Raw genomic sequence first — 27,774 nt, 5'->3', positions numbered from 1 at the left:
TATTCGATTCTTTTCAAATTTGCCTGTGTGTGTTTTACTATGTTTTGTTTGAATTCAGATAGATTTTTTTTAAAATTTTTAATCCATAATCTCTTTGAAATTTGAGTGGCAATGTTATTTCTACATTATCTTATTCCTCCCAGAAGTGCCCAATATCATTTTCTTCTCAACCATTCAGATGTGAACTCCAAGTCAGCAGATCCACTGAAATTGCCCTGGATTCTCCTATGTTTACATCCAATGACCATTCCTCCATTATTATCAGGCTTTATTTTCATAATCAATTAAAACCTCTTCTTGAATCCTAAGAAGGAAAATCTCCATGGTCACTGCTTCTCAAACTACTGTGCTGGATCCGCCTTTACTACTTGACAGATAAATATTAAATTGTATCAAGACTCAATCTTAAATCCTGTTCTCTAGCAGATTCTCTTCTTACATCATCTCATTCACTCCTGTGATTTTTAATTCCATCTACATTGATAATTTCAAAGTAAATCCCACTATGACCTCCAGATTCATCATTAGTTATTTTGTATCTCAGCCTAACTATCTATGATAACTAATTTTAATATGCTAAAATGAAACTCTTGCTTTCCCGTCGTCTTAACTGGTTCTTCTCTCCATCTTATCACCTTAGTCAATGTCACCTTATTTATTGCCTTGTAGAAGCAGGAGGATAAGTCATAGTTCACAAGTGCTTTGGGGCTTTTTATCTGTTCATTTTAAAAAATATATATTTTTACATTGGAATGCAATGAAAAGGAATGACAAAAATGATGTTTTAAATCTTGATTCAATATCCACAGTATCTAGTATAGTTTGATTTACATATTTAATATTCAAAAATGTGATGAATGAATACTGAGCAAATGAAAGCACAAGTATTTCATTACAGCGTTGTATATCATTGTATCCTATTTCACCTTTATTGGCATTCCTAATTGTGTGGATATTGAACTGAAAGCTAAAATCATTTAATTCTCAGGATAGAGTACTTGCTACTTAGAAAGCTTGGACAGCATCATTGTGACCCATGATTTTGGAGTACTGGAAAATTACCCAATTTCAGTTACTTATCTCCTCCTAGTAGCTAGATGCGGGCTTTGCCATTCACACAACTCGTATATAATCTTGAACAAATCATTCAGTTCTTCTGTAAAAATGAATGATACAAAGAACACTGAGCATTGGATAATACCATTATTATTATTATTATTATTATTATTATTATTATTATCATTATTATTATTATTAGTGGAGCTAACTTTTTTAACCATTTGTGTTCAAATAAGTAGAGGTAAATGAAAGAACACACACATACTCATACACACTCAAATATATAAGATTAATATCTTATATCCCATAATTTTATTTCATTTAATGTAATATCAATGTTAGGAATATAAAGCTGCAGCATATGTTTTGCAGTTTAACAAAGATAAGAAAATGTAATTCTAAAACTATTTTGAATAAAAAATTATGTAATTGTATTAAACTTGAGCTAAATCTTACTGAAAATGCACATAAGCCTCAGTAGGAGTATTTTGTCTTTTTACATCAGAACATACCATTTAATAATTAGGCAGTTAAGAGTTTTAAATTTTATGTGAGATAGGTTAATTGTTTTTTCTAAGTTGCTAATATGTGGATATAAATGCATTAATTTGCATTATCTTTATATGATGGATAAACATGTACCTGCAATTGCCTACCTAGAAAAGTTATCTTCACTCCATTTTATCAAAGGAAGCTCAATTTCTCATTTTCTCTATTTTGTTTATTATCCAAACTCAAACAGATATACTTAGTATTAATCTTTGGCCATTTATATCAAACAATACAAACAACATTTAGGTCATGCAGCCATTGATCCTCTGAAGGGCAAACGATGTCAGGCAGTAACTTACACACCAAACAAATTTCAATTTTGTTTACTTCTTCAGCAGTCAGTCCAACTTGATGTCAACTACCCTTTAACTAGGCCAATAATATTGATATTTTATGTCACTTCTTATTCACTGCTGCACCTAGACAGTGCATAAGTCAAAACTTTTTAGATATGTGGTAAAAAAATCCAAAGCAGTGTCTGTCTATTTGAGGAAACTGGAAACAACAACAGAATAGAAGATTAACGGACATGTAATATGCCAATTTTATTTTACATAATATTTGAATTATTTTGATGCTCCTATGTATCCCGAAATTGATATTATATCTTTTAAACTAATCTGATAGTATATGATATCCTTAAATGAAATCTTGCATGAAATAGCCTTATGCTAACACTTTGCAAAGAAAATAATTTCTGATAGAAAAGTTAAAGAAAAGTAAAAGAAATAAAAGAATTAGTATAAACAGAAAATAAAAATTAAGAAATTATTTTTAAATGTAATAAATGATAAGAGCCTTCTCCCTTTATTTCTACTTTGTTTTGTTCTTAGAAATTTAACATTGTAAATGACAAAGAATAGTACATTTAAGACCAGATCACTGTGCCCCAAAGTTTCATATTCAATGATTTCTACAGTTGGATAAAGATGAATTCAAGCATTTGTAGTTTTCATGATGGTTCCATGAAAATTAGAAGCAATGTGATTATGTCATATTTCTTGATACTTTCTCTTTTACTATAAAACTAATCATTTGTTTTTCTATATATACATCCTCTGAATGATTTAAAACTTTTTTGGCATGTATGAATAATTCATATGGACTTTCAATTTAGCAACTCTTTACTGAGCACCTACTATGTTTTAGTCTTAGACACTGCTCTACATATTGAGGGTCCAGCCATGAACAATGCCAAGCTCTGTCCTTATGAACCTTGTACTCGGGTAAGAACCAGAGACAGTAAACAAATGAACAAATGAATAGGCTAAAAAATAATAAATGTTATATAACCTGAAAAAATTAGGGTAAAGAGAATAATGAGGTGACAGTTGGGATTTATAATAGAATAGTCAGGGAGGGACTCTGAGAGAATGATATTTAAGAAAATATTAGATTAAGCAGTTGAAATATCTTACATCTAACAGATCACTATTAGATTGTTCTTATTGGTTAAACGAGGAATGGTTGAAGCCATTGTAGAATAACCCCATTGCATTATCTGTGGCTTCAAAAATATATATTTATATTTTAAAAAAAACGCCCCTGCTATGGGAAATAAAATAGATTATTTTGGCTTAGTGATGTAATACCTTCACTTCTTTTACCCCTTAGCTCGTGGTACAATTCTTGGTACATAAGGTAATCAGTAAATACCCTACTAAGAAATATCAGTGAGTCACTGCAGGTTAGAACATAAGGGGTGTTTAAGATGACATAGTTACAATACTGTGACACAATTAAATTTATTTTATACTAATCTTAAAATATTTTAAAACTTAATACACCTTGCATACTTCCCATGTTTGTTCTGAGCATATAACTGCTAAAAATAGTTCAAAATATATTTACTACTTTTATAAGAAACGATGTCACTGCTCAGAATATTTGGCCATTTAGGCAAGTGGCTTCCAGTACAACTGTCTCATTTAAACAGTTGGCACAGCACAAAAAATGTTTTAAATAATATCAAAATAGCAATACAAAATTATACATTTTTCTCTAAACATGATTACTTGTAGTCAGTCTAAACTTGCATGTGATTTAAAAAGATGGAAAAACTACATGTATTATACACCACATGAGTTTTTTAAAGAAATTGTTTTACATGTAGGGATAATGTCTAATACATCATCTATTATCCCTGAATCACATAATTAGAGCAAAAAGAATTGTCACACCAATTTACTCAAAAGCATAATTACAAGATAACTTGATTATCCGCTTTAATGTAATTTTCCCCACTTAATTGTGAGTTGTGGATGAATGTGACCCTGTGAATCAAGAAGTGACTGCTTGTTAGGATGCAAAACTCAGGCAGAGCAGAAGAATCTGCCCTTTCTCTTCAGAAATGTAATTTGTATACTCAGAGTGTCCCTGCAGGGAAAATGTTTTAAAAGTTACATCTCCCAGCAGATGGCTGGAATTTCCTGTGACAGATTTTACAAAAGTCTTGGGGCCCGGCATTGTTGATTATAACCTTGCTCCGCCTCTCTCGCCCCACCCCAATTCAACAGCTGTAACCAAAAAACTCAACAGTGTTCTAACTAAAGAAATTTAAGCTGCTATATTTAGATTGCATTTAGAAACCCACATTTATTGTATTTTTCCTAAAATATTCAAGTTTTCATGCTCATTTTTTTTGTTTAAGAATTTGCAATTATTCCTTGACTTGTATAATACTTGGGTGGTAGTGAAACAAAAGAACCTTTTGTTTCTAACTTAAATGCTGGTTGCATCTAGATTTTTATTCCACTCGAGCTAGAGAAAAATAAGTCCACAAAGAATCTTGAACACAGACTGTTTCTTTCTGGTGGGTCTTGATATTGAAATTGACCAAAAGTGTTCAAAATATCTTAGGCTGAGGGGTAGAATTTTTCCTTAGACATAGTTGGTTTTCAGTTTACATACCCAAGTACAAAATTACAGAAGAAACCAAATCATTAAATTATGGATTGCTTCCCTATTGTGTTACGTTTTGCGTATTTAAAAATGATAAAAATAGAATATGCCTTTTTGGATTTGTAAGTTATCTTTCTCCGAAGAACATTCTGTGGATACAATTCCATATCTTCAAGAAAATAGGATTGTTTCAGTGGTAAAAAAAAAAAAAAAAAAAGAAAAAAAAGAAAAAAGAAATTACAGATTTATAAAAAAATCTGCGTGAGCAGAAGCATAGCCTAGTAAAGCCATAGTTCTTAGAAAGACTCTGAATTTTCGTTAAATATATACAGCTTAACCCTCTAACCTATTGATTTTTATGAATCAAACTATAGATTTGAGGATATTTTATCCCATCACTTTAATATGGCCACAGCTAAATAATAGCCTATCGACAGAAACACGAAAACCTTAGTAATGTAAACATTATGATGACAAACCTATGCATAAATTATCATTTTATGTATATAGTAGAATTGCCCTGATTTTATGCAACTACACGTATATACATATTAAGAGAAAATAAACGTTTTGCAGGTTATCGCAGAAATGTTATTGCAGTGAACACTATATGAATCAGTAATAATTGGTCATTTTAAAAGAGACTTGTGCCAATTAGAGTAACATTTTGGGTTGCTATCACAATAAATAAAACAGAGTTAACTGAATTTGTGCTGATCTACATATAATGTCCTCTGCAATGATTAAAGAGCAGAAGGGCAAAGAGAAAAGGGACTGTGACTAAGAATAGTCATTAAGATGTTGCTGCCACCTTCACTAAATGATTCCTTTTATTTCACAATGAAGTATTAAAAACACATGTATTTTGAAAAGCTCCACCTAAGCACTTAAGAAATGATTATTTTGAAATTATAAGAAATGCAAATTTGTACCTTGTTCATAGTAAGCGCTCTGTAAATATCTGAGGAACTAATTTAGGTAAATAAAACAAAAAATCATACACAGAGGGTGCCGAAAAATGTATTCATATTTTAAGAAAGGAAAACTGTATTAAAATTGTAATACTCAGTATATATAATGATAACAAAAGATGCATACAAGTCATGTTTGACTTCTGCAATTACAAGAGGTGCTCAAAGTGATTACCATCAATGTCCAGACACTTCTGATTACGGCAAACTACTGCTTGAGCAACTCTGACCAAAGTGTCCACTTGTATACATTTTTTTTTTTGACACCCCCGGTATTTTTCCAACCAGGAAAGGAACGGATTTGACTGGGTGTTTTGTGGTCTGCACCTCAGTGAGCTGCAAATGTGAACCTTCAGGTTCCAAGCCCCTCCCTGACTTCTACACTGTCTCAGAAGACTAGTGCTCCAATTTTCATTCCCTGCCCTGCCCCCTTCATTATGCTGGGAATATAAAAGGACTGATTTTCTCCCCTGATAAAGGACAACAGATTAATGAATTTAAGTGCCTGCATCATTAAAATCATCATCCCTGGTATACTATTTAAAGTGCAGCAGCAATTGTGACTAGCTTTTACTCCTTAGGGGGTCCTGTGATCGCCAGTTGTTTTATGTAAATTAATGCAAAAACTGCTCCAACAGAATCACCTACTGTTCACTGCAAACTCCACACGGAATGTTCTATTTCTGGATTTGGTAAATAGAAGGATCAGAGTGGCAGTGTGCTGAGTTCCCAGTTAACAAACAGAATATTGGTCCAACCAGGGATGATGGGCATTGGGGAAGAAGGCACCATGTATATTTTCAAGTGTGTTGAATTGGAGACTAACCTGTATCTATGTTATTCTTATCTATACATATTCCTAAAATGTAAAGTTGCAGGACAACACATTTCATTTCACTTAGATGGTTTACAAATTAATATGAACAAGAGGACTCCATAGCTCATTAAGGTCTAAGATCACGTCTTATCCATTTCTGTATTGCATTTTCCCTTTCCCCTTCCCCTCTACCCACACTCCATCACCTGGCATTAGGCCCTTCTAACAGGGAACACTGGTCAATATTTAATGAATGATTAATAATTTTATCAAAGTCCTTGCAAAAAGAAATTTCATCATCTTTTAAAATTATGTTCAGATTTCTTTGTTCAGCTCACCATAACATAAGAGACTAGTAAAGGCATAGACGTATACTACTCTAGAAACGTGATGGGTGACAGCAGCTCGATTAAATGGATCAAAGAGTAGTAAAAGTTTAGCAGCTGACACACAGTTTTTAAAAGCATTTGAATATCCTTTAATTCTCAAATTGGATCGCCTATTATTACGGGTTGTTTTGGGATGGTTGTCAGTACAGGCTTCATTCAAATGTAAATAAATATGGCATGCATGCTTCATTTAAAGATGGTTGTTTAGAAGAAACTAAGTTGATGGACAGAGCCCAAGATATCTCAAGTTCTAATTATTTTAGGAAAATATATGCTCTGCCTGTGTGTATAGTGTGTATAGGAATTACTCAGTTGGGTGACCACATTAATTGTGTGCATGTGTCATAATTGCTTAAAGACTAAGTGAGAAGTTTATTGGTATATTTTAATTAAATCTTATATTTCCCAGTTTATATAAGGAAGTGCCAAGAAAAATTATAAAACTCTAAGCTCTACTAATGCATTTTTTTGTATGGCCACGTTCACTAATGAGCCACATCACCCGCCCTCTCCCGCAACATCTCTTATTTTCACCCTCAACTTCTGCTACTTCCCACGTCACTATACCAAAATCAAATAATAATATGTGCATCAAAATTAAATTAAAATGCTTTGAATAAAATCCTTCCATCTGATTTACATGTTGCGACTTTATTCCTGACTTTCTTCTTATTTATCTAATGGATTTGAAGTCAATCAGATTGAGTTTTAGCTGTCAGCTACCATATACCAGGTGTATGAATTTGAAATAGTCTCAATATGCTCATATATAAAATGGCAATATTACCATGCACCAAAAAAATTCATCAAGTTAATCCTGTTGGATGCTGGATATTTGTGTATTCCTATATCTATTCTTGAGCTTTGTTCTGGGATGATGTTACTTAGAAACTGTTTGTTTCTTTTAGGTCTGCTTTTAAGATTTCTTAGGTGGAACTGAAGCCGTGCTCACTTTAGAGCGAATCATTTTCCCAGTACTCAAGCAAAACCTTTCTGTGTGCTCTAATCTACTTAGTACTTGCAAATCTTGAAATTTTTCAGTATGGCTTCTGGGGCAGGCACAATTCCGTCTTGTGTAAGTGCCTTTTCATGTTTCCTCTAATAATTTCAGATGGTTCTTTCCAGGCCTCCAGTTAGTTTCCTCATATGCATATGCCAGTCAGTACTAAGGTAAATACTGGAGGAAGTTGCTTTAGAGATCTCCAGGTCTTTCTCTGTGCAGCTGTCTTCTCCTGTACCCTGTGCCGCAAACTTGAGCTCCCTTTGTCTCCCTAGACTCTCCACTCTATGCCTTCAGCCTTGAGAGTCAGCCATGCTCTCTCTGGGTTCCCTCTCCCTATGTTGTGGGTTAGAAACTCTCAAGGCAGTATGTCACAAAACTCTTCTGTGGCTCACCTCATTAATTTCCTCTTTTGCAGGGATTATTGTCCTTTGCTGCCTGTTGTACCATGTCTTGCAAACTATGGTTTTCTATATCTTGTCCATTTTGTTGGTTGTTTCAGGCAGGAGAGTAAAGCTGATCCCTATTACTCCATTGTGACTGGCAATGGAAGTCTTGTTAGCTGTTTTTAATTGTCAACAATTTAAAGCAGAAGGTATGTGATTATAATGATAATGGTATTGTTTTTTCAAGTTTATAGTTAACCCTTCCTCCTCTCAAAGATAAAGGTTGACAACAGTATGTTTGCAGGAGATCTGAATTATAATCCTGATAAGGCCCATGGATTTCAAGTGAAGGTTTAGGCATGTCTCGTAATTTCTCAAAACTTTTACTTTTCTAATCTGTGGGAGACATTGATATGGACAACCTTTATGCTCTGTTTCAGAAATCTATCAACAATCGTTAACATTTTCTTTAGAAATTGAGAAAAGCTATTGAATTTGAATGTTATCAGTTAGATGATTTTTAAGGGAAATAAGAAAGTATTTTCAACATCTGATCTTTCTAAAATTTGAAATGTTCTTTGTTACTCAGTACTTACTAGCAAACCCAAAAGTAAAACTTAAATCTTTGCTTTGACATATACAGCAATGCCAAACTGAAATAATTTAAAACTGTACTCTTCAGATATTGAGTACTAAGCTTTAGTTTTTACTTCATATCTCTTTGGTTTATTCTTTCATATTAAAAAAAAAATCCTATTGCCCTACTTTTACAGTATGTTACTATGTAAATATATCATGAAAGATTGCTGCAATGTGACAAGTTTTATCAGAAGAAAACACCAAGGACCTATAAGACAAAGATTTCATATATGAATATCTGAAATAATGCCAATAATGACACTGAAAATGAAGTAAACTCACATGAGAGTCAGAAAATTTATCTTTAGTGCTTTTAGAAGAGGCTCATTGCCAGAGGCAGAATGCATTAATTTCATATGCCATGTTAGGAATTTCCATTTCTCCTTGAATAAAACGTTAGTTTCAAAAATTATCCATAGAGTAGAAAGACCCTCAGTGATTTATTAAATCTTCTTCTCCCATTTACCTTCAGAAATCTACTAATTTTGCACCCTATTTGGCAGGGAGGAAGTTGGGCCAATCTATTCTTGCTTCTACCAGAACTGTGCTCAATTTATTTAGAATTTGCAAAATGAAAAGCATTTTATGCTAGATTTTGTGGGCGATTCAAACAAAGTATTTAGTCCTTTTCTTTGACGAACTAGAATATAATTAAAAATCAAAATATATATACAAAGTAGATAACTGTCAATGTAAGGCAACAAATTATAAGTAGCACAGATGGCTAATTAAAAGTTAGTGAGAATATCTGGTATTACTCTCGAGAGAGTTCAATCACAACCATTAAGAAAAGTTTTGCTCTGACTATTCACCTATGGAAACAATGATTCATTAATTCGTTTATTTAAATATTTACTAAGTGTATAATATAAGTCCTAAACTGTGTGCAAATGGTCTAGCGCAGTAGTGTCTAATAGGACAGAATTGTCTAATATAACTTTTCTGTAATGAGGGAAATGTTCACTGTCTACAATATTCAGTATGATAGTGATTAGCTGCATGAGGAAATTTTAATTTTAACTAATTAAAATAAAATATTCAGTTCGTCAATTGCAGAAGTAACATTTCAAGTACTATGTATTGCACATATAGGTCTAGAAAAGATAGGCTTGTATACAAAAAAAAGATAATTCGTTATGTAAGTTTTATGACATCATTACGTGTGAGCAAGAGAAGAAATATGTTCTTGTCTTCCCTAGAACACTTAGAATAGAAGAAGTTGTGTCTGAAGCAAATTTTAAGTATATATAATATACTTGCTAAATAAGTATGTTAGTTATTTAATTCTTACATTCTTCCAGAGGAAGAAATAGGGAATGAGTATCCTGCTCCGCAGGAAAAAAGGAGGGATGAGGTCATGGTGTATTTGAAGATTAGAAACCAGAGTAATGTGGGGGAGTTGCGAGAGATAATACGCAAGAAGAAGGGGCTCAAATTTGCATTTTAGAAAAACCTTACTCTGCCATTAGTTTTTCAACCATGGCATCACTGATATCATGGACCCCATAACTTCATGTTGGGGTTAGAGGCGTTGGGGGCAATCCTCTGCATTGTAAGATGTTTATCAGCATCCCTGGCCTCTGCCTACTGAATGCCAGTGTTAGGTCCCCCTGGTGTTACAATCAAAGTTGTCATTGCCAAATGTCTTCTGAGAGGCAAAATAGCCCTGGTTGAGAACACCTGTTGTGAAAATGAGGCAGGAAGATACAGAGTTGAAGGTAGGGAGTTCACTACCTGCTGTTGACTACCTGTGAGATGATGAGGACCTACAATAAGGGATTGTGGAGAATGGAAGCCAACTGAACAGGATTGGAGACAACAGAGCTGGAGATGATAACAAGGTCCGGTGATTGCATGAAGTGTGGAAAGTACAGAAGGATCAAGTGTGAGGGAAAGACAAATGTGGCTTTGAACATGCAGACTTGGGTATCTAAGGAACATGGAAATTGATATGTTCTGTGGGTAGTTGGAAATAATGATCAGGATTTCAGAAGAATAGCATGAATTGGACATGTAGATTTCGGGGTCATAAACATCTAGATAATTTTTGAAATCATGAGATTGCCCCCAGTAATCTAGATTTAAAAACGACTGTCATTGTTTTCAACTGATCTCCAAATACAACCCTATTCAGTCCTTTCAACAGGAAGCATCAGTTTTGTTTTGTTTTTGTTTTTTATTTTTCCTGATTTCACGTAGGATCAAGGACTTGGAGTTCCAGCTACACTGGTCAATTTTCTTTCAGCACTTCTGCGTGGGGGGCTTTTATCTCACTCTTCCCTGTTCCTGGATCACTCTTCTTCCCCTATAGCACAGCTTGTCCCCGTGAATCCTTTTGCTCTTAACTCAAAAGTCATATTCTTGATAAGACCTTTCCTGACCAGGCTATTTACATTTCAACACTCTTTTTGCCAAACATTCCTTGTTTATAATATGTTTATTCTCCATAGCTCTTAACATTTAGCATACCACATATATGAATGATTTAATTTATGATACAATTCTCCCCAGAAGTATACAAGCTCCATGTTCCTGTTTTGTTCATTGCCATATATTCAACTACTTAAATCAGTACCTACTACTAGGTAGTAGGCTCAGTCGATATTTCTTTGATAGATGAAGTAATAGGTTTTCCACTGGCCCAGACAGTTTTGCCTGTATTCAAACTCTTGTTTAGACTTTTGACACAAACTAGAAAAACACAGGAAAGTAATGATCACTTGTTTTTTGGGATCTCAGAGACAATTTTGTACTTGACAATACCTGCTTAATACACTGAGACAACTGGCCTTCAAACATTGTTTTTAACATATCAATATTTTATGTTCAAAACACATAGTGTTTTTACATCATACATAAAATTCACATTTCTCAGTGTGGGCTCCAACAACTTCTCAGAATTTTTACACATCGTTAACCTCATCATAAATTCACCATATTTCTCATAGTGAAATATGTTAATTCCTGTTTTTGATCTCTACCATTGTGTCGTTTTCTATATGAGACTGTCCTCCTACCTTCTCTTCGCTGATATCTGTTCATAATCTTAATCTGTTTAAAATGTTATTTCTAGAAAGCCGCATTCACCTGATTGACCTATCCTAGGACTGCGTTCTTAGAGGAAACCTCTAATCCTACTGGCTTGAGTTAGGAGTTTAATTTGTACCCTAAATAACCCTTTACCTACTTCTGGCATTTAACTTTGTATGGTAAGTGCTTGATTACTCCTCTCTCTCCAATAATTAACTGTAAACTTGTGAATTTACATCCATCGTATCTCTTGTTCCTGGCCTGAAGCCAGGGACATAGTATAGCTCAGTAAATATTTGTTCCTGTACGTACATTAATTGTCTTCACCTGTTCCTAATTAGTCTCCTGCTTTATGAATTTAAACACCTGTTTGCTCAATTTGTTCTTTGCTGATAGGTATTTGCTGATATTCTGTTAACGTACTGCTAGTTCTTTCAGGGTGTTCTGCCTCAATAACACAATGTGCTCTCTAAGCACTTAAGTGCTACTTCACTGGCTTCCATTCCTGAAAGCTTCTAAGTTGAGGCATGCAAAATATTTTCCTTGTTAAGAGCTTAAGAGCTTGGACACTTGAGTCAGATTGACTGAATTTGAATTCTGGTTCTATGTTTTACTAATAAAGTGATTTTGGGAAAGTTGTATAACATTGTTTTTCTCATCTGAATAATAGGACAGTATAATCTAACCATAAAGATGAAGGATTAAATGGGTATATATATATATATATATATATATACATATATATATAAATATGTATATATATATACATATTTAAGTGGGTATATATTATATGGCATACATTATATCACTTTGAACAAGTTATTGTGGTTATGTAGTGTAGTGTTGTATACTACAGACGCTAAGTACTTATCTTTGAGATGTCTAGCTTCCATATACATGGGGCATAATTGGTGGTATAAGTTAGGCATTAATACCTAATAGATTGACAATGGCATAAGAAAGAAGAGTATACTGACAACAGCAATCTTATTTACATCTTTCGAATGTTTTATATTCCCTCCTTCTTTAGCCTTGAACTCCTTGAGCATTCCCAAATTTTACCTTCTCTTTCCATTCAAATTCCATAATTTCTTTGCCTTATTTGTGCCATTAGGGACTGAAGAAATGTTGTAATGAGTTAATGCTTAATGCAGCACAGGCCTGTCCTAAGAGACACACTAATGGATCAGTATACTAAAAGTGTTCAAAATATGAATTTTTCTCCTAATGAGCCTAAACATTTTATTATAGTTATACCTTAATACCAAGTTGCAGGTCATTACCTTCACATATTAGGAACAGCTGATGTTTTAGGACTTAATGGTTAAGCCATTTACTTGATGAACCCTCTTTTTTTGCCCATTTTTATATAGTAGAACTTTAAGATGTGAAAATTAGATCACTTGACAGGTATGATGTATAATGTTTGATTTCATTATTTACTTATTCAAAAATGTTTTTCTGATGATAACAAGTAATATATACTAATTCCATGACATTTGAAGTTTGAAAATGCTAAAAGAAACAAATAAAATGAAAATGATATATCCTACTACCTAAAGATAAGCATTTCTGATTTAGTTCTCAGCACTCTTATTTTCAACATATGCTGTGTGTGTGTGTGTGTGTGTGTGTGTGTGTGTATGAGACAGTATAAATAATTTTGTTTACTGCTTCTTTCATTGAACTACATATGCATGTTTTCCCTTGTATTAATCATCTTTGGAAATGCCATTATAATAGTTAAAATAATAGTTTATTTATATAATTATATGTTACAGTTTTATATATGTATGTATATGTACATGCATTTCTACTTATCTATGTATCTATCCATCTATGAAAATTTAATTTCTTACATTTCTGCTGTCCCATCTTATAACAAATATTGTGAAAAACACTGTTGTGACAAATACTGACCTGAGTTATTCACTTACTTAACTGTATACTAATGGGGGAATATATTCAATATATTTAAACATTTATAATATATTATGCTATACTGTGGTTCCCCCAAAATAAGACCTAGCTGGACAATCAGCTCTAATGCGACTTTTGGAGCAAAAATTAATATAAGACCTGGTCTTATTTCACTGTAATATAAGACCGGATCTAATATAATATAATATAATATAATATAATATAATATAATATAATATAATACCGGGTCTTATATTAATTTTTGCTGTGGCAAAATTGTCTGGCTAGGTCTTATTTTCCGGGAAATATGGTATTAGTTTCAAGAAATAGGATGTAATATATTGGTTAAAATCTCAGACTCTGAAGTCAACCAGACCTATGCTTGAATTCCCACTCAAAATCATTCTACCTAGGTAATTTTAGGGAAGTCACTTGACCTCTTAAACCTTAGTTTCCTCATCTGTAGAATGAGATTATTGTACATAATGAGATATCTCTAAAACAAAACACATTTACTTTGAAATCTGCCTCTCTTAGTTTAGAGTAAGTGCCTACCTATAGCTAGGCATTGTTTTCTTACCTGCCTCTGGATAAAATAGGTCTTATTTTTCGGGGAAACACGGTATCTCTGAGACCCTGACATGAAGTGTATGGTCGGTAACATTTCCTGTGAGGCCAGCAGGAGGGGTGTAGACAGACCTTGAACTAGGAACCATTGTATCCATAATGGTACTCCTATACTGGGAAAACACCTATACTTGTTTCCTTAATCCTTTAATCCATCCAGTCTTCCCTTTGTTTTCCATCCCCTTTATCCAGTTACCTTCATCCTTATCTCACTACATACATGTTACCTCAAAGCCCCAAATATTTCTAGTAATTTTGTCTAACAGACCACAGTAAGCACTGTTTCCTTGTCATCAATTTCACGTGGCCCCAGTGATTCTACCTTCTATAATAAAAACTTCCTTGCTTTGTATCCATTTGTTTTCGTACCTTTGTTTTTATTTTTATTCTATCTGAGGTATAAACTATCAACATTAACTAATCACTAGCTTGTAAAGTGAAATGCCCTTTTAGTGCAATGTTTTTATATATATAGTTTTTGTATGCAGATCACATATATACCTGATGGGGGATATGTGTACGTAGATAAATTATGTGTGTGTATATTTTTATTTTATTACATCTCTTAATATAATTAAACTAATAAAAATGATTTATTGGAAAATAATATATCAAAATTACTATAGGATTTTATATATTTAAATTATCATTTTATAACAACTTTATGTTCAAGACAAAGGTCTTGAACAAAGGTACTTTATAGTTCTGAGGAATGTATTCTTATGAATTTAATAAACTGTTGCAAATGTTCTCTTTTGTATGCATTACTGTATCATTTTGAATATATGTAATATATATGTATGCACATTTATTTTTTTATATATATATACTTTAAAGGGTCACATAATAGCATCCTGCGATTCCTGTGGAGTGACAAAACTATGGGACTTTCGGAAACTCTTACCAATTGTGTCCATTGATACAGGTCCAAGTCCTGGAAATGAGGTGAACTTTGATTCATCAGGTAGGATATTTGTTGTTGTTGTTTAATATTTGTGACCAGTCTAACACCTTTAATATTTGTTCTGAAACTATTTTCTGTTTCTACTTTTGATTTTTGGTGTTTTAGCCTATATAAATTTGTTTTTAATATTATATTATGCTGTTCCATTATATTCCATTATATTATATATTATATATCATATCATGTCATATCATGAAATCATTATGTTTATTATATATGTAAAGGAAGAAAAATAGAGGAGGTAAGTGTGTGTTAATACAGATAACACAAGTTCCTAGCAGTGCTGAAAATTCTTGGAGCCCAAACCCCTTGGAACCACCCTCCAAGGTAAGTAAATTGGGTTTTCTGAAGGCAAAATAGCTTAGGGTATAGAAGAACAAAATATTGGCAAAATGAAATTGAAACATTTTTAGTGGAATATTTTAGTCTGATAAAAACAATAAATTTGCTGCATATTGTTGAGATTTTGCAATTCATTTGGGATATACATTCATCTTATTGTTGCAATTATGTGCTCTGCATTCTGTAATATTATTTGATTGTGTTTAGCAATTTTTTCCTGAAATAATACAAACATTATCAATCTGGTATAATATTTTATAGTTACTGATGATAAATAATATAGCAACTGATATTAACAACCACACAATAATTTCAATTGTCCATTTAGAAGGTTAAAATTACAGTTACATATTTATCTGTAATGATAGCCATTGCCAGGTAAAGAATGCATGTCTTTTATTGGATAATACAACTTTCCTTTGCTGTGATACATGTTTTTATAGTTCGTTGAAGTTTTGAGAATTTTTTAAATCTTTGATAATAATTTGTGGTCAATAGAAGTTGTATAGATAGCTATTTTAGAGGAAGAAATAAAGATAGAATATATACAAAGGAAATAACAATGTTATATTTAAAAGTAGTCTACATTAATTCTATACTCCAGAAAGTTTTTAGTAATTACAGAGTCATGAACAAATTGTTTTGTGGGACTGATTTCTGCCATCACATAACTGAAATTCAGAATATGGTAACTTTGTCCTTTAAGTTTGAACTCTGAATTTTCTAAACTTTTGGCTGTATTTTCTAATCATTCAAGTTAAATACATTTTGAAATGCCATATAACTAATAATAGATAGTATTTTACTGTTATTAAATATGTTGCCACTTGTTTTTTACTGTTGTTGTCATCCAGCCCCAAAATTTATCTCTGTGTTAGGCAAACCTGATTTTAATTAAATATCAGTACCCATCTTATTGTCACACAAGTCACGATCATCCTCAAGTCTTTGGTACAACAAACCTATTTTTTCTCTCTCCATGACTGCTATATTTTTGATAATTCACTAATAGTAACAAAAGCATAAGAATCAAAGGTGTAACAATTAGAAACATAAAAGACAAAAAATATGAACTTTACGACTCTGTTAATGAAAACACTTCATCAGTTTGAGGGAATATAATTACAACCTGACCTACCCATCCTTTTGACCATTTCTTAAGAAACATACAGTAATTCATTTTAATTCTTTATGTTTGAAAAATTAATGTCATAAGCCTTTTCCTCATTGAATAATGAGAAATTTGTGCTTCTTTAGAAGAGACGTGTTCAGTGACTCTTCATTTAAAAGGTTGAAATATATCAAAAGTTGAAGGAATGAGGGAGAGCAAACATAAGATTTAATGAGGGCGTGAACAGATATGAAATAACAAAGTAAAATACCAGAAATTATGTTCATCTTAAGAGAGTAAAGAAGTGCAAGTCAAGAGCAAAACAAAATCAAAATAAGGATAAGGAAGGATAGATTTATTTTAATCTGCATTTATTCAGGAAAAGATTCTTTTTAAAGTATAGCAAAATTATATCATGAAAATATTTGGACTGTGAGGATAAAATCAAATCTAACTTTAAAATACATATTTATTTGATATACTTTATTTATTCCCAGTGACAGGCCAATACAAGCATATGTGACACAGTAATTTTTCAAAAAAGCAAGAGTGTATTGACACTCTTGATAATAATTAACATGTATTGAGGGCTCACATTAGTTAAGGTTGGCCAAATCAGGTTTCCAGGTTGAAATTCTGTGAAAAAATTAAGTTGTCATAACTAGTGTGAGATAGGCTCTCTTCTGCTGTCTCAGTTATGCCCTTGGACCTGAGGGAAAGTCATGGAAAATATACATGTAATATCATTATAAAATTATATACTACATGTGGAAATTTTCATAGTTTTTTGTCTGAGATAGTTAATATAAGGATTGTGAGTAGTTGTTAGATATTCTAAATAATCATCATAGAAACAAAAATTTCTAATTATATTTCAAATTTCTGGATCCATTTAATGGAAGGGTATCTTGAGATTATGAGGTATGCTGTTTAAAAGAACTGTTTCCATGGACAATGACTTAGCTTTATAAGTAAGGGATTTCTTGCCACAGCAAATCCAATACATTATAGAAATAAATTGGGGTAGAGGTCATTAAAATGCTTAAATTGTTGTCCATAACATTTGACTTCAAATTTTTATGTATATAAAACATGCCTTATTATTTATTAAACTCATAAGTTCATATTTTCATTTTGAATTTATAAAAGTAAATATGTACTAATGAAATACTATATCTGTTTTACAATTATGATTCCTCATAGTGTATCATTTAAAAAATGTACCTTTGATAAAAGTATTTGTAAACCAGTGGTATAGAAAAATATGTATATACTATAATTCAGACTCTGAAGTCTTTACCACCTTTTAGACTTTAAGCAAATTATTTAATCTCCCTGAACTAAATTTCCCCATAAAAACAAGGGAGGAGATAATTTCTTAGTTCTACTTTCTTAGAACACATTATTGTTCTAATGTGTTTCAAAGGCATAAGGTATATCCTATAATGAGGAAATCCTAGTATAGTCACCTACTATGTTTTATCCTAGCTGGAAGGAGTATTAGCAGTCATTCCATTTATTTTAGGACTGAGAAAAATGTATGTACATATCGGTGTGTAAATAAGATGCCTAAGGTATGCTAGTATAGAAAGTTTCTAGTGAAAGTGTAAACACCAATGAATAAATATCAAAAGAAACAAGCATCAAACCTCATTTTTATGTAATATTAAAAATAATTTACACACAGTGTGATTTATGGATGATGTGATACAGAATTGCACACCTGAAATCTATGTAATTTTACTAACAATTGTCACCCCAATAAATTAAAAAATAAAATTAAAAAAAATAATTTAAATGGTTAACTAAGTAATAAAGCTTTAAACTCAGATTTAAAGATGTATGAATCACCGTCCAGAGTTTAGCTTTATCCGTCCAGAGTTTAGTAAGAAATCTGCTTCTCACACATTTAAAAGAGTTGCATGTGGCATAGCCTTATTTGCATAATGTTTTATGCAAATATATTGCTTGTAACAAACACAGCTTATCTGTGTTTATAGATATATACATATATTAGTATATATTTGTCAGTCGTGTATTTGTAAGGGGATAAATGTTCCTTTCTCATTAAACAGAGAACCTCCTGGTAATATAATGCTACACGTTTCTGTGAATATTCACTATCTAAATAATATCTCTCACTTGGCAGACTCAAATGCCATATATTTTACGATTCAAAATTTATTACAATTTCAGAAAATGTTAAATGGAATTGCATAAAGTAATAAAAATGAACTGTGAGAATTTATACATACATTTCCACATTTTTCATTTCATCATGTTTAGGTAGTTTATCAATACAGTATTTTTCCCTCTTTTGTAAAAGATAATTCCAGTACATTTGCAAAGACACATTCCTAGAAAATGCAGGAAAAGATTGAACCAGATGGGGATTTTCCAGTAGAAAGCTTATCAGTATAAGATCATAAAAATGGGCAAGATTTCCCACCATTTGGAAAAAATCCTAAATATTCTTCATAAGCAGAAGAAGCACAGTAAAAATGCGAAAATGGGGTTGGGGAGGTTGACCCCATTGGAAAATATGAAAAGTATAAGACCCCTCCAAAATTTTTCAAAACATGAGATAACCCCAAAATCTTTGGTTAAAATTGGATTTATCAGTCTGTGTTAGTAAAGGCTATACAAAGTTCATTGCTTTGTATTTAAAAGGCAGATTGTAGTTAAAGCCTTCTGATGGAAGCAGTGTAGCATAATGGGGAAAGCACTCGTTTAGAAGTTAGAAGCCCTGGTTTTGAACTTTGTGTCCGCTACTTCTAGCTGAATGGTCTTGGTGAAATTTCTAAACATTTCTGAGCCTCCGTTTCCTTGTATGTGAAATATTAAAAACCTATTGGGATTTCCACTTCCAGCCAAGATGAAGTAACAGGGGCCAGATTTACCCTATAACCTAAAACAAACAAAAAAGCAGGCAAAATATATGAAACAATGGTTGTCAGACATTGAATATTGGACAGCGAAAGACAATGATACCTGAGAGAGGGGAAGTAAATCAGATGAGCCCTCTGACAGCCCTGAATACTGCTTGGAGAAAGTTTCCAGGTTGCAACTCAGGATGGATGGAAACCAAAAACAAACCTGGAAGAATCCCAGACTTAGGAGACAAAGTGGGCAGTTCTGGGAAGCCAAGGCAGCTGGAGTTGGCAGGGCCAACTATAGGATAGGAGAGAGCAGCACAGAGAGAGAGCCCTGAAATTTGCAGAATATTCACTCCTGTGTTTTGATGACCAGGAATCAGTACCTGATTACCTCAATCAGGGAAAAATGTGTCTGAAGAGTTAAAAGAAAAAAACTCCCTGGAGCTCACCCAAGCCTAGGAATAGGAATAGTTCGTGTTCCCACCAACCTGAGTTGAAAAACCTTGCAATTCGAAAGAAAAGTGAATAGAGCTGGGATCTGCAAATTACTGCCCATGAGTCAGCTTGCTCTGTGTTCATATATGGTTTTATTGAAACACAGCTACACCCATTTATTTATGTATTGTGTAAGGCTACTTTCACACTACAACAGCAGAACTGGGTATTTGCAACAGACCATATGGCCTGCAAAGCCTAAAATATTTAATATCTGGATCTTTACCGAAAAAAAAAAATGTACCAAGACAGAGAGCTCAGAAGGGTACTACCTAAATAGTGAGGCAACCTCACCTCACACCTCTGGATCTAGTCCCTTCACTGATGTCTCTTGAACCATCTAAATTGGCTCATGTAAAAACCTATTTAATCTTTACTGCAGCAACTCAGTGAGATTGTTACTTTTGTCCCCTTTTCACAGATTTGGAAACTGGGACACAAAGAAGTTAACAGCAAGCTCCGTGATAGCTAGCTGATCAAATGTGGTATCAGAATTCAAAGCCAGGCAGTCTAATTCCGGAGACTAAAATTTAAACTTTATATTATTCTGCTTCTCATTTTACTAATAGTATTCAGTTTCATATTGGTTTGTGACATTTGTTGGGAGAAATGATGCATTTGCTGTGAATATTGCAATAACCCCAGTAATGTCCACTTGACACTGTTTGACTCACAGCCGATGGAGACACAGACTCCTATCACTCATTGTCAATCTTTGTCTCCGGAAGAAGAAAAGGAAAGACCTTCTTCGTATTATCTGCCAGGTTTTTGTTGTATCTTCTGCACAAGGAGTATCCTAATTACCTATATGTCCCTCATTGGAGAGGGAACTCCAACCCCAACCTCAGTATAAATTGCTATCAGGGTAATCAATGCTGGAATATGTGAGTACCTTCAGGGTCCCTTTTTCTGCCGTGTTTTGTTAAAGTCCCAGCCTGATTACAAACTGAAATAACAGAAGCAAGCAAGCTATCCTCTTTTATGTCTAAGGCATAAGGCAGAGACAACCTAAGTTGCTTCTCCTAAGAGCAAGCCCATTCTGCCACATCAATTTCCTAGGAAAGAAAGGCCCCAAGAAGAGAAGATAAAATATAAGAGATAAAAGGTAACCAGATGACCTTCTCAACTATTTATAATCACATATTTCATCCCCCCCTTTTGAGTGGCTCTATTGTGTATGTAAATCCATTTTGTTCTTGAGTAGAATATAGGCCTCTCTGATTCAGAAGAAAGAAACTGGTGGAACCAAAGGAAATCAGGTTATGTATCTCCTTTGTAGACCCAAGTCTACGATTAATACTTGGAATGAAGTATACTATCCTCTAGGAACTGCTTTCTCTTTTAATCATCACAGCACTCTGAGTTTGGTTCCTTTTCTCCCATTTCAGAGTTTTGTAAGCTTCAATTACATATGTACATTAATAAATACACATATTCGTACAGTTCTGTGAAAGCCTGAATTGCATTAAATTTAACCTTTAGCTCTAGAAAGTTGTAAAGAAAAAAATTTAGCGATTCATAGGACTGTTTTATACTTTATCTGTAAAAAAATTCCTATATTTTCTCTTTGGTTTTGTCATGCTATCCCCTGTGGTAGAAGCAATTTTATTTACAGCAAGTATAGAAAATAACAGTCTAATAATAGCATGGACACCTTGAAAACTTTAGTTAAAAGTATATTGACCAGAAATATATAAATTCAGGGATAATATTTGTAGTTGTACCAAGTGTTATGGCTGTAAACCAGTCTGATTGGTTGACAGCAATGCCATATTCGTTCTTAAGTATTTAGACCATCATGCAATAATGAATCATGAATTCTGACAATTGAAATGCATTTGAATTGCATCAGTTATCATAGGTTAATATAAATGAAAGTTACTGACTTTTTCAAAATATGGTAGGATATAAACATGTAACAAAGTCATTTTTCTGTCCTGTATTATGTTTGAAATCTAATGACATCACTGCACAAACTATGAAGCCTCTCTTTTGGGATTGTCTTTACAGTTTAAGAATAATTATTGAATAGCCCCAATAGTCACAAATATCTTATCTGAGTCTGGATTGACTTTATAGAGAATCTAGAAATTATTCACATGAGTCAGCAAAAGACATTTGAGTTCATCCAAAGAGAGGTTCTAAACATTAAAGATTGTTGTTTACCTGTGATTTGTAATGTGAAATTGAGCACAACACTTAATCTCAGTTGACCTCAATTTTATCATCTCCAAAATGAGAGTTTTTGATGAGGTGACTTCATCAGTTGGGTTTACAACCTAAATTTTACACATTATATCTTCCTGTGTTCATTAGGACATGGTATCCCTGAGACAAAAATAATATTGTAAAATAAAACGTAAATGCTTTTTATACTATTTAAAACCTGAAAATAAAATGTCAAAGTGTAAGTAAAACATTCCATTTTTCCTTGCTCCAAAAGGGAAATAAAATTTGATATAAAAAATCAAGATTATTTAAAAACTGAGCCTCAAATTTAAATGACCGCTTTATTGATCAGCAATACAAAACTTTTATTTTTACACTCCTGGCAATGCATTCAGTCTCTGTAGCAACAGAAGTTTTGGCCAAAAAAAAAGAAAAAAATTAAGTTTCAACATTTTAATAAATCAATGACGCCATCAAAACTTTCTTATAGGACTGTATGAGATAGTAAGAATCTGACCCATCCTGGTTAGATCAGAGAACAAAATAACTATTCATCTTACAAATTACAGCATTATTCAGATATAATGAACTATTGCAGCTTCAATTACCTAGATGATAGAAAGAAGTCACACTTGTGTTGTTCATTACTCAATTTTGTGTAGTATTTTTTAAACAAGTATAGTTTCAATCGTTGCTTAGCTCTCTAAAGTATTATTGTTGTACTACATAGAAGTATATTTGTAACATCATGAGCACAGATGGTCAAAAAATGCTTGGAAATATTTCATATGTATATAAAATATCTCCTTAAGTTCATTATGAAGTTGATATGCTCAATTATATACTATTTAAATCTAGCAAATGTCCAAATGACGATAAATTCTAAATTAGTGCCATCATATTTAATGAAGATTTATATTATAGTATTAATGTAATAAACATTTTTCAAATGTATTTATGGTAGTTATAGGCATACAACAATATGCTAATGCTAAATTTTTCAACACATTTAAGAAATTAAAAAACGTATCTATATAGCAAATATGAGAAATTAGTTGCAGGACTAGCAATTTCATAATATCATCTAGGCAATAAAATATTCCAATGTGTATAATTAGCTATGCCTGTATGTTTGCAGATATAATAAAAAATTACATGTATGTAATACCATAGCTCATTTTGAAATATAACAAATGACATTTTTACATATACGTTAACCAAGAAAAACACATTTTTATAAAGAAATAAGGCATAATCAGACCTCTGAGTTTTTCTAAGATACAGATACGGTGTTAAGGGGTATGTATTATGTTAACCTAATAGCATATACTAGTTTATTAGATTTAAAATTAATAGTTAAAGTTTGCAATCTACACACATTTCATGGCCCAGTGTCATGTAGCTGTAGCCCAAGAATTTGTCTTCTTTTTAATAGATTATGTAGACAAAATTAAATAGATAACCATCCTTAATCTGCCAAGCTGTTACTTTTTAGTAGGATAATCCTTTAAGGAAAAATGGCAGTTCAACAGATGTGCAAATCAACCCAGAACAAATAGCACACCACTGTTGGAGACAGAGATGGCATGGTTGGCACTTGTGATAACTTTCAGTTATACTTATCTAAAATTAAATTTCAAACAGTATTCAAATATGAGTAACTGAAATCTGATTGCGCTCAGAAGTATCTTTTCACAAATGTAATATAAGAAGAGTGTAAATAAAAATAGCTTAAAATCATCTTCATACAACATCCCATACTCTGCAGTCTACTACCAAAAGAAAAAAAAATGAAGAGGAAATAATGTAGTATTGGTATTATGAAAATCAACAGTCTGTAAATGTTCTCAAATAATGAGTTTGATAAATGTCTCTGAAGAGTAGATATGCATTGCAGGCCACACATTCTATCCAAGAATTTTATCATTCACTTTTTTTTGGTATTTTTTTTTGGTCTAATTGTGGAAATTATGTTAATTCAGTTAACAATTATTTAGTGTAAGACTACTATCTTCCAGGTACTGCTCTAAATTTTGGGATTCAGTGATGAAGTGATAGATAAAAATTCTATTTACAAAGTAAATTGAAGCAATAGACATAAATCTGCAGTTAATAACTGGGAAAACTGTAAGTTAAACTGTTTCACATGTAATATGCTATATGTGCCATCAGAGTAGTATTTATAAAGAAGAGTATCTTGTAGCTCTCTATAAGTGGCAAGAGAAAAAAGATGGGCCTTCCTATAAAGTTAACTTTATAATTACCCATTTCTGTTCTCATGGACTCAGGTTAATTTGAAGTTTTGATTACTGTGCTTTATTCTATTATCTTTTCACTCTGCCTTGCATGATGTTTGATTTGTTCCTTCATTCGTGCTGCATCAGGAACCATTTACCCTCATTGAACTTTGGTTGTAACAATGATGTTTCTGCTGCTTCTGCTTCTTTTTCCTTTATCTACTTCTTTCCTCTTCCTCCTCCTCCTCTCGCTTAGTTCCCTTCTCTATATCTAATCCTCTCCTTTTTTCTTCCTAATGTACAAAGAACTGAGTTAATTATACCTCTCAGCATTTAATAGACAATAATCATCAAATTTGATTATTTTTCTCCCTTCACGTCCCATCCCTACTCTCATTCCCTCCCACCTTCTATGGACATGTTTAAATGTCTGATGTGTTTCCTTATATTTACAGGTATGTTTGAAGAATACATAAAATTGTTTCATGTATGTATATACCTAAGGCTTCTAAAAACTATATTTTATTATACATTCCATTCAGTTTCTTCCTTTTTCATTCTATGCTATGTTCTTAAGTTTTACCCATGTTAGTATATGTCTATCAGATTTGTCAGTTATGCCTACTGGATAGTATTCCATTTTATTCATCTTAACATTTTATTTATCCATTATACTAGTGATGGGCACGTAATTTCCCTGAGCCCCTGCTGTTTCATGGTATGCTGTATTAAGTATCTCTACACATACCTTCTATGAAAGTTTCTCCATGGTGTACACCCAGGGATGGACTTGCTATGCCATGGAGTGTGCATTATTTCATTTCACTAAGCACTGTCACACTGTTCTAGTTCACGCTTCCAGAAATCTCATTATCAACACGTACTGGTGATGGACTGAATTTGTGTCCCTGGAAATCCATATACTTATAGAGACCTTGTGACATTGCTGATATTTGGAGGTACTTAGCTTTTACTACTATCAGTCTGATGGCAGTGTTTTATTATTAAATTAGATTGATTTGGTTTTGAGAATCTCTTGACGATATTTGCATGTATAAACACTTACATGAGCAAAGTATTTCCATGTTAGGGGAAATAGTCTATCAATGAATTTTGGAGCATTTTGCTATGCATTCGGGAACTGTGAAGCAATGGGAAAGTGTGCTTAGAGACCTCTCAACATGGGAGGTTTGCTAGTAATAATACCCTACATCTGTATAACAATTCAGTGATCTTGAGATCATTCATTTCACCAGCATTTTATGTAATTCGTAATCTGAGCCTTATGGTTATCAAAAATGACTTCTCTTTTTAAATGTTTTACACTGAACTTTCTGTTGTTGTTTATTTGTTTGCCATAGTTACATTCAGTTTGTTTTCAGACAGTTGAACAAGGTCATATTTCTAGACTTGTTGCCTCCATTCTTCTGTGTAGACCCAGAACATCCTGTAACTTTTTGTTTTGTTTTGTTTTGTTTCCTCCTGAAGTTGTAGTCTCAATTAAACATTGCTACTTATAAGAAAGCCTTGGGCCAGCTTTGGAATTGGTAACAGCCCATTGAACATAATGCAGTGAATATTGTGTTGACAGTAGTACTCAATAGCCCCTATCTCAGTCAACCAAATTAAAGTATCCCTCTATGATTTTCAGTAATGAAGGTAGAACTTGGGTTAACAAAGCCATATTTGCTACAATTCAAAGTCAATTAGCTTTCTCGTGTGATGAAATTTTTAGAGATTCTCATTTTGTGTTGAGTGATAAAATAAAGAGAACATTATTCATACTAATTATAAAATAATCCTCAAAAATAATTCAAAAGGGCATCTTTGAATACCAATCATGAAAAGATAACTGAAAACAATTTGAAAATAAATTAAATGTGTAAGCATAGGATGTGATCAAATATCTCCTACAGTAGAATACCATGTGACCATTAAAATATCAGAAATGTATATATAATGAATCACACAAATAGATTTTCATGGTACATGGTGAAAATAAATGTAGTGACAAAGCAGAGTACAGAGCATGATTTTTCAATGAATGGATGGATGGATGGATGGATAGATGGATGGATGGATGGATAGATAGGCAGATTAGCAGATGGATATTATGTTGTTTTTCAACTGGCTCTCCCCCTCCACTCATCCATTTTTGCTCTTCTCTGCCCTCCTCTATTCGCTGGGTGGGGAAGCTGACTTGCTCATTGACTTATGTTTGGAATTGACAATGAGAGGCACTGGCAGGAGCTGATTGGGCAGGAGGAGAGGTTGGAGCATTTATTCTTTCTGCTCCCACCTTGGATGCTTTGTGGTGATGGTGTCATTGCTTGACAGCTGCAGCTCCTGCCAGACAGCCCTGTTTCTATGGCTGTAGTTCTCAACCAGGTTCCACTTACGTCATTTCCGCTCTTTGCCCCTTCATGCCTAGTATAGGTTAACAACTTCCCACTGCTCCTAATTAATGCGTTCATTTCCTTAATTTTCCCTCTACTTTCCCCTCTGTAGATAGTCCCTTCATTAATAACTCTCTTTAAAATTTCCTTCTTTGCGTGTGATCTTTGTTTCCTGCCAGGACCGTAACTGATAGAGATGCACATTAAAAAGCCTGGCACTGTAACCACCAGAATGTGTACAGCCTTGCTTTGTGAGGTGTTTTTTCTGTGTTGTAAATTTTCTCAAGTAAAGACATCATAATTTTTAATATAAATAATATAAAGTAAAAAAAAAATTCTACACATGAAAGAGAAAAATAGCATGCAGATGAATAACTGATATGAAACAATGAAGAGCTGCTATCTTTTAAATGTCTTATGGTAGTTGGCTATATTAATCCTAATGATCTCCTACATGCAACCTGAAGTCCTACCCACTTCCTCCCAAAATGAGCCAGAAAGAAAGGAGCAGATATTCGTTTGAAGCCAAGTGAAGGGTGGCATTTATTCATATGAGACATTAACACTTAATCTCTCTAGTCTTCACTTTTGCAAGGACCAAAGGGACTTAGAATATTTCTAGCCCCTCTCTATTCCATCTTCCCCTCCCTCCTTCCTCCTTCTGTGAAAGGGGTGTTTTGCTTAACTAAAGAGCTCAGAAAAACCAGGCAAGTCCTACAAAATAAATTCTCCTGTGACCTTCTCCTTGGAAAGGTCCATCCTCTGGTCACATCCATTGCTTCCAGCAGACTATTCCAATAGCAGAAGCCTGAGTTCTTGCAACTCTGCCAATAATTGGCTGGGCAGGGTTAATTAACTGTGGGAACTGTAAGGGCACTGATGAGGCTGCATAT

At 33.1% G+C, this 27,774-nt stretch overlaps 1 protein-coding gene across 1 annotated transcript in view; it reads left to right on the top strand.

The window, feature by feature from the left end:
* The window catches only part of SPAG16 (sperm associated antigen 16), a 759,782-nt gene that overhangs the window by 533,443 nt on the left and 198,565 nt on the right, over nt 1-27,774 (top strand). Inside the window, exon 16 of the mRNA XM_033111509.1 lies at nt 15,129-15,255. Coding sequence (XP_032967400.1) covers nt 15,129-15,255 — 127 coding nt within the window. The remainder of the gene's footprint in view (nt 1-15,128; nt 15,256-27,774) is intronic.

The sequence above is a fragment of the Rhinolophus ferrumequinum genome, chromosome 8 (assembly GCF_004115265.2).
Source record: "Rhinolophus ferrumequinum isolate MPI-CBG mRhiFer1 chromosome 8, mRhiFer1_v1.p, whole genome shotgun sequence".
Classification (NCBI taxonomy): domain Eukaryota; kingdom Metazoa; phylum Chordata; class Mammalia; order Chiroptera; family Rhinolophidae; genus Rhinolophus; species Rhinolophus ferrumequinum.
Note: the sequence above shows the minus strand (reverse complement) of the source record. Positions and strands in the feature narration are given on the sequence as shown.